The sequence below is a fragment of the Homarus americanus genome, unplaced genomic scaffold, assembly GCF_018991925.1.
Source record: "Homarus americanus isolate GMGI-L3 unplaced genomic scaffold, GMGI_Hamer_2.0 scaffold8807, whole genome shotgun sequence".
In the NCBI taxonomy this organism is placed as follows: domain Eukaryota; kingdom Metazoa; phylum Arthropoda; class Malacostraca; order Decapoda; family Nephropidae; genus Homarus; species Homarus americanus.
Genome location: NW_024723689.1, coordinates 137,929 through 152,500, shown reverse-complemented (window position 1 = coordinate 152,500; position 14,572 = coordinate 137,929). Strand labels below are relative to the sequence as shown.

The 14,572-nt window shown below is 40.5% G+C and overlaps 1 protein-coding gene across 1 annotated transcript in view; it reads right to left on the bottom strand.

The window, feature by feature from the left end:
* LOC121863693 (glutamate receptor ionotropic, NMDA 2B-like) overlaps positions 1-14,572 on the bottom strand; it is a 92,565-nt gene that overhangs the window by 2,516 nt on the left and 75,477 nt on the right. Inside the window, 6 exon segments of the mRNA XM_042362435.1 lie at positions 3,591-3,734; positions 4,734-4,849; positions 8,319-8,429; positions 8,952-9,084; positions 10,202-10,385; positions 12,601-12,842. Of these exon segments, the coding sequence (XP_042218369.1) occupies positions 3,644-3,734; positions 4,734-4,849; positions 8,319-8,429; positions 8,952-9,084; positions 10,202-10,385; positions 12,601-12,842 (877 nt within the window). The 3' untranslated portion in view covers positions 3,591-3,643.

The following is a 14,572-nucleotide window of genomic DNA, read 5'->3' as shown; positions in this document are numbered from 1 at the left end:
CGACCGGTTCAAGAGTTCGTGGCAACACCCACCACCCAAACACTGGCACCTCGTTAACTACATCATTGTCAGAGAAAGAGATCACCGAGACGTCCTCATCACCCGCGGCTCAGACCACCGTCACACTCATCATCGACTTGTCAAGAGCCAAGCTGTCACTTCACTGTTAGCTGCTTGAGTCAAACACTGATGTACTGTTAGCTGCTTGAGTCAAACACTGATGTACTGTTAGCTGCTTGAGTCAAACACTGATGTACTGTTAGCTGCTTGAGTCAAACACTGATGTACTGTTAGCTGCTTGAGTCAAACACTGATGTACTGTGCGTGTCCTGACTACAGCTCCTGGAGGTGACCCATCATGACAACCTACCATCTCGAGGCGTGGTAAACACTGCCACTAACAAGATGATAAACAACAAAGCCGTGACCTGTACATGACCTTCAATGACCTAACCAAGGCCTTCAACTCGGTCAACAGGGGAGCCCTCAGTCGTTTTGGTTGTCCACTAAAATTCTTCACCAATGTGAGGCAATCCATGATGGCATGAAAGGCAATATCCTGCACCATCTACGAGTTAGCCCGACTACATACCGAGGCATAAAGACGCTGCCGCCGCCCCTCCCACAGTAGATGTAGCCCTCCACACGTGCAACATCTGTTAACGACCCTGCCGGTCCCGTATCGGCCTCTTTAGTCACCTCAGAGCTCACTAACCAAGGTGACATCCTTAATAACTCATATCATTGTATCATAGCTGGATGATCGTCATACTTGATTCCGAGTGACAACAAACAGATTAAGTGTTATGTATGTATGTATGTATGTATGTATGTATGTATGTATGTATGTATGTATGTATGTGTGTATGTGTGTGTATGTATGTGTATATGTGTGTATGTGAAAAATAGATGGAACAGAGAGGGTAAATGGAGGAGATAAAGAAAAAAGATAAATTAGATTGGTAAAGCAATTGTGGGAAGAAAAAAGTGAGAAAGGATGAAGAGAAAACAGGAGAGGAGGAAAAACAGTGATAAAAGAATAACTAGAAAATAACGGAGAAGGAAAAACAAAGGAGGAGTGAATAGAGAAACGAGGAAAAGAGCAGAAAGAGAAAGTATAGAGAGAGAGAGAGAGAGAGAGAGAGAGAGAGAGAGAGAGAGGACCAGATGCAACAACAGGACACTGGGAACACGACAACACCGCACTTTTAATAAAATGCCGAGTCTCTCTCTCTCTCTCTCTCTCTCTCTCTCTCTCTCTCCTTTGATGTTATGGGTTTCCCACCAAGAGAATTCCCTGTGTGACTGTGTGTGTGTGTGTGTGTGTGTGTGTGTGTGTGTGTGTTTTACAGGTAAAGTTATCAGAAGGATTTTTTCATTTCATTATATACAATATTTTAGCAGACAGACGAAACGGACAGACACATACAGACATACAGACAGACAGACAGACAGACAGACAGACAGACATACAGACATACAGACAGACACAGATTGACCAGAACCAGACAGATAGACAAAATGTGAAAGAGTGAGATCAAATAAACTCCCCCTTCCTCTCCTCTCCCCCCCCTCCTCCCTCCCCCTCCCCCTACCTCTTATTGACCAATCCCCTTCCCCTCCTCCCCCCTCCAGCACTACATCATCACCTGGACCTGATGGATGGTTAATGACCTAAATAGGGCAGTTCAGGGCCATTAGCTCAGCGTAATGACCCTTAACGACTGTAAACACCAGCTCTTGAAATTTCTAAACAGGCCAACTGGATCTTGTGTCCTTTTAGCACTGAACTTGATACCAGATGAAAATATATGATGTTTTTTTTTTTCGATTTTTTTTTTGCTTGTTTCTCTGTTAATTTGTTTGTTTGTTTGTTTGTTTGTTTCCTTTATTTATCTGGAATTTTTTTGTTTTTTTTTGTTTTTCTTTATTTATGTAAATTTTTTAGGTACTTTTTAAAGGATATTTTAGGTACATTTTAAGGGAATTATTAAAGTCCTGTTGTCATCTTTTTTAGGGTAATTTTAAGGGTCGCATTTAGGTCTATGTTTTAAGGGGTCTGTCTGTCTGTCTGTCTGTCTGTCTGTCTGTCTGTCTGTCTGTCTGTCTGTCTGTCTGTTTACCTGTCTTTCCCTCCCTCTCTCTCTCACTCTATCCCCCTCTCTCTCACCTGTCCAATTAACAAGTTTCATCATAATACCGGTAATTAACTCAGGTACACCCAGCCTCCTTAGGTGATGTCCATATCACTAATTAGCCACGGCCGCAGGTGGGTGGGTGGGTGGTGGAGTGGGTGGTGGGTGGGTGGAGTGGAGTGGTGTGGTGGGTGGTGTGGGTGGGTGGGTGGGTGGTGTGGGTGGGTGGGTGGGTGGGTGGGGTGGGTGGTGTGGGTGGGTGGTGGGTGGGTGGGTGGGTGGGTGGGTGGGGTGGGTGGGTGTGGTGTGGGTGGGTGGGTGGGTGGGTGGTGGGTGGGTGGGTGGTGTGGGTGGTGTGGGTTTTGGTGTGGGTGGATGGATGGATGGATGAACAGCGGTGAGTGGTTAGATCGATGAATAATCTGTCCTATCTGTCTATCTGGTTAATTAGCTGACAGGTTGCACAGTTCACACCTTCACCACTGAGGACAGGGGGTTCATTTTCATGGATGACTCAACACTTCCGGTTTGTTATCAATTCCCCCGTCTGCCTGTGAAGGAGAGGCATGTGGGGGGCGTTTGGGGGTGGGGGGCGTGTGGGGGCATGTGGGGTGTGGGGGCGTGTGGAGGGGCGTGTGGAGGGCGTGTGGGGTGTGGGGGGTGTGGAGAGGCGTGTGGAGAGGGCGTGTGGGGAGCATGTGGGGGGGGCATGTGGGGGAGCGTGTGGAGGGGGCGTGTGGGGGGGAATGTGGGGGCGTGTGGAGGGCGTGTGGGGTATAGGAGACCTGAGTAGGCAGTGGCAATCCCTCTCTCTCTCTCTCTCTCTCTCTCTCTCAACTACCACAAACCACATCACACACCCAAACTACCCACCACGTCACCACAGCCATCAACCGTAAATGGGGCAATTGGTATGCTCGTTAAGGCCGGGTTGAGTGATGGGGTGTACATGCCTATAACCACCAATTAGTGGAGATGGGGGGAAACTAGGGGGAAAATAGGGAAAGCTGGGGTAAAATAGGGAGAAACTGGGGTAAAACTAGGGAGAAACTGGAGAAAAATGGGGAAAATAGGGTAGTATAGGAGACATTTGTTACGATGCCTGTGTGCTACTGGGAGACATATCAAGGGGAGAGGGGAGGAGGAGGAAAGGGAAGGAAGGAAGAAAGGAGAGAAGAGACAACAGGGGGAGGAATGATGAATGATGTTAGGGATTTATGTGTGTGTGTGTGTGTGTGTATGTGTGTGTGTGTGTACGTAAATCACTTTCTGTTTCTCTGTCTGTTTCTGTCTATCTATCTGTCTGTCTATCTATCACAAAGGGAATTGAATACATACCCATATAATGATAGCATCGGCAATAGTCATGTTCATAGCAATAGTAATAGTAATAATAGTAAGTAATAATAATAATAAAAACACCAAAACAAACACGAAAACAAACACAGTACTCACATCAACAGTACCCCACTTGCCATCTTCAACACGAGTCAGTTCGTACGAGAAGCCTAAGTCACTTGCAAATTTTTCCAGTAGGTCGATACAGAAGCCAGAGCAGCACATAGTCGTGGAAGCTGTAGAGACGTTCCCGCTACCACGCTGGGATGGGGAGAGGATTGGTTAGTTATGGAATTGGTGGGGTGATGAATTGGGGTCTGGGGAATTAGTTAGTTATGGGGTGGTGGGGAGTGAGTGGTGGGGTGATGGTGGGGGTGAGGGGTGGTTGAACAAGGGTGGTGGGTGATGGTGGGGTGTGGGGGAGTGGTTAGTTATGGGTGGTGGGGTGATGGTGGGGTGTGGAATTGGTTAGTTATGGGGTGGTGGGGTGATGGTGGGTGGGGGGTGGTTAGTTATGGGGGTGGTGGGAATTGATGGGGTGGGGTGTGGTGGGGAGAGGGGGTGGTTAGTTTTGGGGTGGTGGGGTGAAGGGGGTGATTAGTATGGGGAGATGGGGAGATAAGAGAGTTGATAAAGCATAGAAAAGGGAGGATGAATGAGAGAGAGAGAGAGAGAGGCAATAAAACTCAGAACTAGAGGCAGTGAACGATAAATCAAGAGAAATGAAAGAGAAAGAGAGAACGAAAGGATAAGGGACAAAAAGAGATAATAAATCAAGGTAGATGGGAGAGAAAAATAATAAAACGGGTAATAAGAGAAATGAGAAATAAATCAAGAGAAAGAAGGAAAAGACGAGACTGGCAAAAGAGAAAGGAGAAAGAGATGAAAATGGGAGATATGAGAGAGAGTAATAATTTAGAATGTAAAGAGAAAGTAGCCAATAAAGAGAGAGAGAGAGAGAGAGAGAGAGAGAGATGAATAAACAGAAATAGACAAACAAAGAAATGGACAGAAAGATGAAAATAATGAGTGAGTGAGTGAGTGAGTGAGTGAGTGAGTGAGTGAGTTATGAATAATATTAATGATACACCTTAACCTAACCTAACCTAACCAAACCCTAACTTAACCTCACCCTAACCAAACCCTAACCTAACCTAACCTAACCTAACCCTAACTTAACACCAAACCAACTTAACCTAAGCATCTGAAATTCCCTAAATCCAAGGAAATTACCCGACCACAATAAGCTAAATAACTCACTCTGGCGTCTTGTTTGGGGGAATTTTACATATAACTCCCCTATTGGCTGAGCACTGCTTCGTCACGGGGTCAGCTGGGGCCAAGTTAATGTAAGGTGGTTCCTCCAGGTACACGATCTGTTATAGGGAGAAAAAATATATCACAGGTAAATTTTTGATGCTTTTAGGGAATTTTTGATGATTTTAGGAAATTTTTGATGATTTTAGGGATATTTTAGGAATTTTTTGATGAGTTTAGGGAACTTTTAGGGATTTTTTGATGAGATTAGGGATATTTTAGGGAATTTTTGATGATTTTAGGGAATTTTTAGGGATTTTTGATAAGGTTAGGGATATTTTAGGGAATTTTTTATAATTTTAGGGATATTTAAAGGAAAATTACGATGTTAAGGGAAAAAGTGATGCTAGAATATATTAACATAATTATTAATAAAAGAAAACTGACAATAATAGGAAAATAAAATTATGACTAGGGAAAAATTCGAGTAAGAATGGATGAAACTAGGGAAAATTAAGACCAGTCCCACCCTAATTATTTTTTATCATTATCTATCTAACTTCTACTTTATCTATCTATCTATATATCTATCTATCTATATCACTATTTTCCCCCAGATGGTGGTGTCAATGCTCTGGTGTATGGAGTGAGTGGCAGGGGAAATTGATATAGTTAGGGAGGAAATGAGGGGAAATTTGATCAAGCTGCAGAGGTTATTGGGGGGAGGGAGGGAGGGAAAAAACGATAGACTCTCTGTAAACTGAAGGGAAACATTAGAATCCTTTAGGGAAAAAAGTAGGGAATTAATCATCAGAAATTGAGGATAGATCTTGAAGGGAATTTTCTTTATCTCAATTCAGGGAAAAAAACCGTAGGGGAAATTATACCTATTTATTGAATATGGGTCATTTAGGGAATAATTAGGGAAAAAACGTAGGGGAATTATAACTATTTATTGAATATCGGTCATTTAGGGAATAATTAGGGAAAAAATGTAGGGGAATTATAGCTATTTATTGAATATCGGTCATTTAGGGAATAATTAGGGAAAAAAATGTAGGGGAATTATAGCTATTTATTGAATATGGGTCATTTAGGGAATAATTAGGGAAAAAACAGACCTTCAGGGTAAAAATACTACCAAATTAACACATTTAACCCAATCATATCTCACTAGGGGAAAAATATCGAGAAATTACCCATCTAGCACAAGAGACAGGGAGGCGAGGGCAGGGATATTACACTCATTTAGGGGAGAAAATTAAGGGAATTATCCTCCTTTTAAAAGTGTATGAAGGGGTAGGTTTGGGGAATAGTGGCAGGGAAAAAATTAACCCATTCAGGGGGAAATATGGAACACTGGAGAGCGTGTGGGGGAAGAAATTGTTTTGCGTGCTTGTCTGTCTGTCTGTCTGTTTGTCGTCTCTCTCTCTCTCTCTCTCTCTCTCTCTGTCTGTCTACCTCTCTCTCTCTCTCTGTCTACCTCTCTCTCTTTGTTTATCTCTCTATCTGTTTCTCTCTCTCTTTGTCTGTCTTTCTGTCTTTTCACTGCCTATCACCTTATATTTACTTTCTATTGCTTTCTCTTCACTTTCTACAGCTATTTCATCTTCTTCTCTTCTTTACACTTTCTAATAATGTTCACATTTTATCTTTATCATTCCTTTCTAACTGCCTTTCCTTTCTATAACTTTCTCTTTTTTATTGCTTTCTCTTCACTTTCTCCAACATTTACTTACGATTAGAAACATTTTATTCACTTTCTAAACGCTCTGTGCATTTTCTAGTTTCCATCACTTTCACTTCACTTTATACTTTCTATTTTTTTTCTAATAATTTATATTTATCTTCTAGTGCTTTTACTTAACTTTCTAATGCTTTATCTAAACTTTCAGCTACTTCATCTATACTTTATACGACTTTCCCTTCACTTCCTAATTTATCTTAACTTTCTACTACTTTCCTTGCACTTTCTAATACTTTCACTTCACCTTTTCTTTCATTTTCTGCAAGTAATACTTTTCTTTTTGTCTTCTTTTTACTTTTATAACTTCTCTTCATTTCCTACCAACTGTCATCCACTTTTCTAACTTTCTCTTCACTTTCTGCCACAGTTTCTTACCCTTTCTCTTCACTTTCTTTTCCTTCTACGATTTTCTTCACAGTTTTAACAACTTTTTACAGCTTTCTATTGCATTCGTTTTTCTTTGTATTTGTTTACTTTATATTACTTTCTCTTCACTTTCTATAACTTTCTCTTCACTTTCTATAACTTTCACTTCACTTTCTACAAAATTTTCTTCCAATTTTTATAACTTTCTCTAATTTATCTTCACTTTCTATAAGTTTCTCTTCTCTTTCGTAAACTTTCTCTTCGTGTTCTATTACTTTTCATCATTTTCTCTTCTACTTTCTAAAGTTTTTATTCACTCCACATTTCTTTACTTTCTACACCTTTGTCCTGACTTTCTAACACACTCTAGATATTGTTTTTGTGGGTTCTATTAAAATATATCTATCTATCTATCTATCTATCTGTCTGTCTGTCTGTCTGTCTCCTTAAGAAAAACAAATGAAAAATCTGTCAGAGAAAATATATAAGGACAGGTATCTTTCCTCCTACTTTCCTCACATGTATAGACGACTGAACCAAAAAAAAAAAACAAGTGAGTGACGGGAACTCAATATCTTCTTTCCTTAAACTGAATAAACAATAAATGGATAGAAAGTATAAGGACAAGTATCCCTCTCCTCTTTCCCTTACGTCTATAGACAACTGAACCAAACATAACAAAAAACAAGTGACTGACAGGAAGCCAATATATTCTACCCATACGCTGAATAAGTCAACAAGAAAGAAAATATAAGGATATGAATCTCCCCTTCTCTCTCGTTCTCCCCCTCGCATCTATAGATAGCTAAAACAACAGCCGAAAAAACGAATGACGAACGCTTCCCAATATAGCTTTTCCGAAAATAGACAAAGCGGAGATATAAAACCACGTATCCTCTCCCATCCTTCATTCCCTCGCGTCTATAGATGACAAAAACAAAATAGCAACGAACATCCTCCATTCTCTTTAAAACAAATAAACCGGGACAAACAAACAAAGCAAAAAACATACTAAAACAACTATCCCACCTTTTCCCGCCCTTTTTCCTAGCATGTATAGATACCATAACCACCACAATCACAATAAACAAACAATAAAACAAGTGACTAATGCCAATAACACAGGGGGGGAGGCTTAAATAGTCTTATAGAGAGTTAGTACAGAAGAGTCTTGTAGTTCAAACACATTCACAGCGGAATCTTTTGCAGAGTGAGGAATGAAAGGAGATGATTGTCGGCTTTTGTAGGGGAGTCGAGGCCTTTGTAGGGGAGTAAAGGCTTTTGTAGGAGGGGAATGTAGAGGAGCAGATTGGGTTAAAGAGAGTGTGTGATCCTTTAAAGAGAGTTTTTTTTCAGTAATTCTATCGGTGGTGTAGGGAAAGGGGGTCTCTCTCTCTCTCTCTCTCTCTCTCTCTCTCTCTCTCTCTCTCTCTCACTCTCTCACTCTCTCTCTCACTCTCTCTCTTTCTCTTTACCTTAAGGTGGAATTTCTCCGGCACGCCCTGGGGAGGTACGTGTCCGTTGCCAGGCCACACAATGTCGTTCACGGACAGTCCTTCATCCTCCCACGACCGCCACACACCGATCTGAACGTGCCAAGGACAACCATTAGTGTACTGAAGGATTTATGGGGATTTACAGAGATTTACACTGGTTATAACGGATTTACGTAGAGTTATTAAGTCTTAGGATTAATATACTGAAAGATTTACCTGGATTTACATAGGATTTATACATATATATATGAACGAGTATTGAAGGATTTTTGAAGGATTTACGAAGATTCCTTACAGGGATTAATCTACTGGAGGATTTACATGGATTAATATATAGAAGGATTTTTCAATAATTCAACATAATTATTGAAAGATTTTTGATAATATATAAATTAAGTTTTTCTACAAAATAATATACGTTCATTAAAATCCTCTCACTATCTCTCACCATCTCTCACTATCTCTCACCATCTCTCACTATCTCTCACTATCTCTCGCCATCTCTCTCACTATCTCCCTCACTATCTCTCACTATCTCTCACTATCTCTCACCATCTCTCACTATCTCTCACTATCTCTCACTATCTCTCACTATCTCTCACTATCTCTCACCTCTTCCCAGATCATATTATTAGAGGTTCCTTCTCTTAGGTTGACAATCTTCAGCTCAACATCCTTCCTGGTGCCATCTGTGTTGAAGGATAAGGTGGACGACTGCCGGGGGATGTTCACGTCTCGTAGGTGTCTGGCGGAGAGATAGAGAGATAATGAGAGATAGAGATAGTGTGGGAGATAGTGAGATACAGTGTGAGAGATAGTGAGAGAGATAGTGTGTGAGAGAAGGAGAGAGATAAACAGGTAATTAGAGATGACAACGTGGAATTAGGAGAAATCTCTGGGTGTCTCTCAACGTGTCAGGGAGAGATGAAGAAAGATCAAGGAATATATCCAGAGAGATAGAGACAATTAAGAGACATTGAGAGAGAGAGAGAACAAAAAAATAACAAGAACAAAATAACAAGAACAAGAACAAAATTAGAACCGAAATATGAGACAAAATGGCAAGAACAACAAATGTAGAACAACAAAATATGGAGACAAGGCAACGAACAACAAAAATAACAAGAACATGAAGAACAAGAACATAAAACGTCAAAAACGTGAGGTAATTGGTCAAGAAATATTACCACATAAAACTTTGTCCTCATTAAACTCTTGGGAGAAAAAGTTTTAAGAGTCCGTCAGATAACATGATGAAAATATTACCCGTCTCTTACACGTAAACACCACTAAAAAGTATTAAAAGTAGGAAAAGTAGTGGAAGTAGGAAAAGTAATGATTATAAAAAAATAGTAAAATTAATCATAAAATGTAAAAAAATTTAATAAGTATAACAAGTAATAAAAGTATAAAAAAGTAATGAAAATACAAAAAAGCATAATTACTAAAACAAAGGCAGCAATTAGTAACAAAGTATTAAGAAAAATATAAAAAAGTAGAGGAAAGTTTATAAAAAGTATAACCCCATACCTGTAGATAATCCAATTAAACCTCCACACCTGTAGAAAGTTACCAGTCACACCTGTAAAAAGTAGTGGCAGTCATACCTGTAGAAAGTTACCAGTCATACCTGTAGAAAGTTACCAGTCATACCTGTAGAAAGTTACCAGTCATACCTGTAGAAAGTTACCAGTCATACCTGTAGAAAGTTACCAGTCATACCTGTAGAAAGTTACCAGTCATACTACCTTAGAAAGTCCAATTAAACTATTTTTATAGCTTAGAAAGTTCCCAGTATCCCCCCCCCCCCATTCCCGTAGAAAGTCACCAGTCATACCTGTAGAAAGTAGTGGCAGTCATACCTGTAGAAAGTAGTGCCCAGAGCCCACTTAGAGTTCCTGTGGTCGCTGCAGGAGAGCTGAGGGTTGAGATCGCTAGGGGTGAAGCGGGTCTGATTGACGAACTCCTCGATAGCGTAGGCAAAGACCTCCACCGCCGTCGGGATGCTGGAGGTCAAGCTCTCGAGGGAGGTATCGAAGTGAACGCCTGTCGGGAGAGAGAGAGAGTTTGAGTGAGAGAGAGAGAGGGAGAGAGTGAGGGAAAGAGAGCGAGTGAGTGAGTGGAAAAACACAACACAACATTCTCTTACACCCACCTCCAGGTTCAAAACACTTAATATCGGCTCCTGAATAAACTCATGCATCCCAAATCCTCTTATAACCGCATCCAACCCTATACGTTTAGTGGGATCCAAACCTCTCTCATAGGATCCAATGCTATTATAAAGGATCCAATGCTATTATTTTCATCTCTCTAAGGTTTCGTACACATGATAGCCTGGTTAGTGGTGGTTAATGGGATTGAATCGTCTTTCTATGGCTTGCTGGGGGATGGAATTTCTTATTTAGAATATATGAGGATTTTAAAAAGCGATTTCTATGCTATTTTACAGGATTTACGGAGATTATGGATGTGTGTATATATATGTACATTAATATATATGTAAATATTCTTGTTAATTACTTTTTTACAATATGTCTATTTACAATAAATTTTTTACATAGTGGTAATCTTCTCTTGAGTCTGGTGTAAATTACATGTTGTGTAAAACAGATACATTTACAATTAGTCTGTCTGTCTGTCTGTCTGTCTGTCTATGTCTGTCTGTCTGGCTGTCTGTCTGTTTCTGTCTGTTTCTGTCTGTCTGGCTGTCTGTCTGTCTGTTCTAAATTATGTGACAGGAAATTAATGTTTTTCTTTATCAAGTTTATGATTTGGTCCACGAAAAAGGCAGACAGACAGACAAAGAGAGCTGCTGGATCTATCAACACACACACTCCTGCACTAATTGGACAGGAGGAGGTAGTTGAGTTGACGCAGCAAACAATCACATAAGTAAACAGTGAGTTGGCGAAAGTAGACAAGCAGGTGCAGACAATTGGCAAACAAGAAGAATTAACCTAACCTACACTAATCTAATCTAGCTTAAACTAACCTAATCTAACCTAACTTAACCTAACCTAGACAAGCAGGTGCAGACAATTGGCAAACAAGAAGAATTAACCTAACCTACACTAATCTAATCTAGCTTAAACTAACCTAACCTAACCTAACTTAACTTAACCTAACCATAACTACTCAGCCAATCATCTTCCTTGTTTACAAATCTTCCAACCAATCACTTTTATTCGATAGTCTCTCAGCCAATCATCGCCCTTGTTTACAAATCTTCCAACCAATCACTTTTATTCGATAGTATCTCAGCCAATCATCGCCCTTGTTTCATAACCTTCCAGCCAATTAGCTCTCTTGTTTGATTAGAGTAATTAATTAGTTCAAGTCTTAATTAATTCCACCTTTAATAATTACACAGGTATTTTATGACTTTTTGTGACGTAATCAACATGTAATTACCTGAGTGACATCATTGATTACCTAAGACGAGTTTAGTCACACTGTCTTTCTTTTACACGTTTTTATCTCTCTCTCTCTCTCTCTCTCTCTCATTATCTCTCTCTCTCTCTCACTATCTCACTATCTCGACCACTCTCCCATACAGGTAAAACATTCAGGTGGGATTAATTTAGTTATGTAAATATTGGTCACATAGTAGAGATTATTGTTATGTAACCTGGATATTAATTTTGTGTCTTTGTTGACATATGTTCAGTGTGTGTGTGTGTGTGTGTGTGTGTGTGTGTGTGTGTGTGTGTGTGTGTGTGTGTGTGTGTGTGTGTGTGTGTGTGTGTGTGTGTGTGTACATTTGCTTCATTTTTTTTTACCAATCTTGTTTTTATTTCTCTGCTTGTCTCTCTCTCTCTCTCTCTCTCTCTCTCTCTCTCTCTCCACCACACCACAAGACAATAGCCACACTACTTTCTCTTACTTTCTCTCGTCACTTTCACCACGAGATTATATAACACTTTCTTCAAGCGAGACCTAAAACTTGACTGGTGAAAGGCGAATTCTGAGATAAAACTTAAACAACTTTCTTCCCATCAGAGAATTCAACAACTAACTTTCTCTCTTGGAAAGATATTCAAACTTTCTTTATATTTTGGATCCTTTCACTCTCTCTTTCATTCATTCATTCTCTCTCTCTCTCTCTCTCTCCTCTATCCCTTCCTCTACCTACCCCTCGAACCTTACCTCCCACCCCCTATCCTACCAACCATCCAACCCAACCACCTAGAACCTATCCCTTCACCCCTACCATCAAAAAAAAATCTACCCACAACCAAAGACAAACACCAATACTCACCTAACATCCCGACAGGTAATTCATTAGAGACAACCAATCCCTCGGTTCTATCCCCGATGACGGATTGGGTAACTATCCAGATGTAATTTTTATCCACGAGGTCAAGGGACGTAGCTTCCTTCATAATGACAGCAGCTTCATCCCGGGTAGAGTAGAGGAGGATAATTCGGGCCTCTGAGTTCTTGAGACGCAGGAGGGACGTTCGAGGGTCACCAATTATTATAGTATCGATAATGACGAACCTGAGGGTGAATGAGAGATATGGTGAGAGATATAGTGAGGGATTAGTTATATATGGTGTGAGAAAGATACACATACACACACACACACAGATGTATAGTGAGAAATATGATGCGTAGTTGCGTATTGAAGGTTTCTTATTATGCGTAATATGGGTTAATATGAATAACTTTACCTGCTCTCTCTCTCTCTCTCTCTCTCTCTCTCTCTCTCTCTCTCTCTCCCTCTCACCCATTCCACCCCTCTCCTCCCTCTCACCCCTCTCCTCATCACCAGTCAATCCAACACGACTCTCTGACAACGATCAAGTCTTTGGCGGATTCTCCTCCTCTTTCATTCTCAATTAAACCTTGGACCAAATTCTCGTCTCACCAGCAAAAACTCACCAGCCTTCACATTATTTCTCTCGTTCTCTCTTCCATTCTCTCCCTTCTATTATCTCTATTTCCTCCCATTCTCTCTTTCATGCAGTACAGTAGAAAGTAATTACTGTTAACTTCAAAATATCTCCTAATATTAAGGGCACATGACTTCAAACTGGCTTCAAAATGGCTTCAAAATGGCCATGATATTGGTCAGATTAAAAAAAAAAATCCGGGGGGTGGGGGGTGGGGGTGGTGGGGTGGAGATTACAGTAACCCCTTCCTGCTTCACACCACCTAGCTAAAGTGGGTTCGCTTTGCTCGCCATGTCCCCCACCCTTTTGGACGGGCCTTTTGATATTCCTGGATCCGCCCCCTCCATTTTCTCTCATTCTTTTTTCTCTCGTTCTCTCCTCCATTTTCTCTCATTCTCTTCTCTCTCGTTCTCTCCTCCATTTTCTCTCATCATCATCTCATTCGCATCTCATTCTCTTTATCTTAGTCACCCCCTTAAAATTATTAACACCTCCGTTTTCTGTCTTTGAACACTTCCGTTTTCTCTTTCTCATCACGATTTTTAAAAAGAACAATAAATATATTTTCTTTTCTTTCTATATATTTTAAAATTTAATGAATTTTGTTTATTTTTTTAATTGACGAAATATTATAGTATTTTCTTACATGAATTTTAATAACCAAGATATAGATTAAAAACTTAGATACTTATAAAAACTTAACTATACTTAGCTGTCTTATAAACTTAACCATTACTTATAATACTTTAATAAGTCCCTCTTAAGTGTAGAGAGAGAGAGGCACTTAATACAGGCTGATTAAACTACACACTTGTCCCTTGAATACTTAACCAGCTGATTCCTTGCTGGTGATTGGCTGAGTGGAGGTTTGGCTGAGAGGTGATTGGCTGAGAGGTGATTGGTTGAGAGGTGATTGGCTGAGAGGTGATTGGCTGAGAGGTGATTGGCTGAGAGGTGATTGGCTGAGGTGATTGGTGAGGTGATTGGTTGAGAGGTGATTGGCTGAGAGGTGATTGGCTGAGAGGTGATTGGATGGGATACAGAGACAGGACGCGATGAGAGACAGTGATTGGATGAGACAAAGAGACAATAGCAAGACGCGGTGAGACACAATGATTGGGTGATTATGTGATAGATGAGAGACAATAAAGGGTGAGGGTAGTGAAGATCTTTTGTTCGTTTTAAACCATGGCGGAACGAGGCTGTTTGATGTGGTGAGAGTATATTAGTGAGAGGAGAGGATTGTGGGGTTGGTAACAAGGAGGGAGGGAGGGGTGAAGGAAGGGGGAAGAAGAAGTGTGGGAGGGATGGTGGATGGAAGGAGAAGGTGGACGG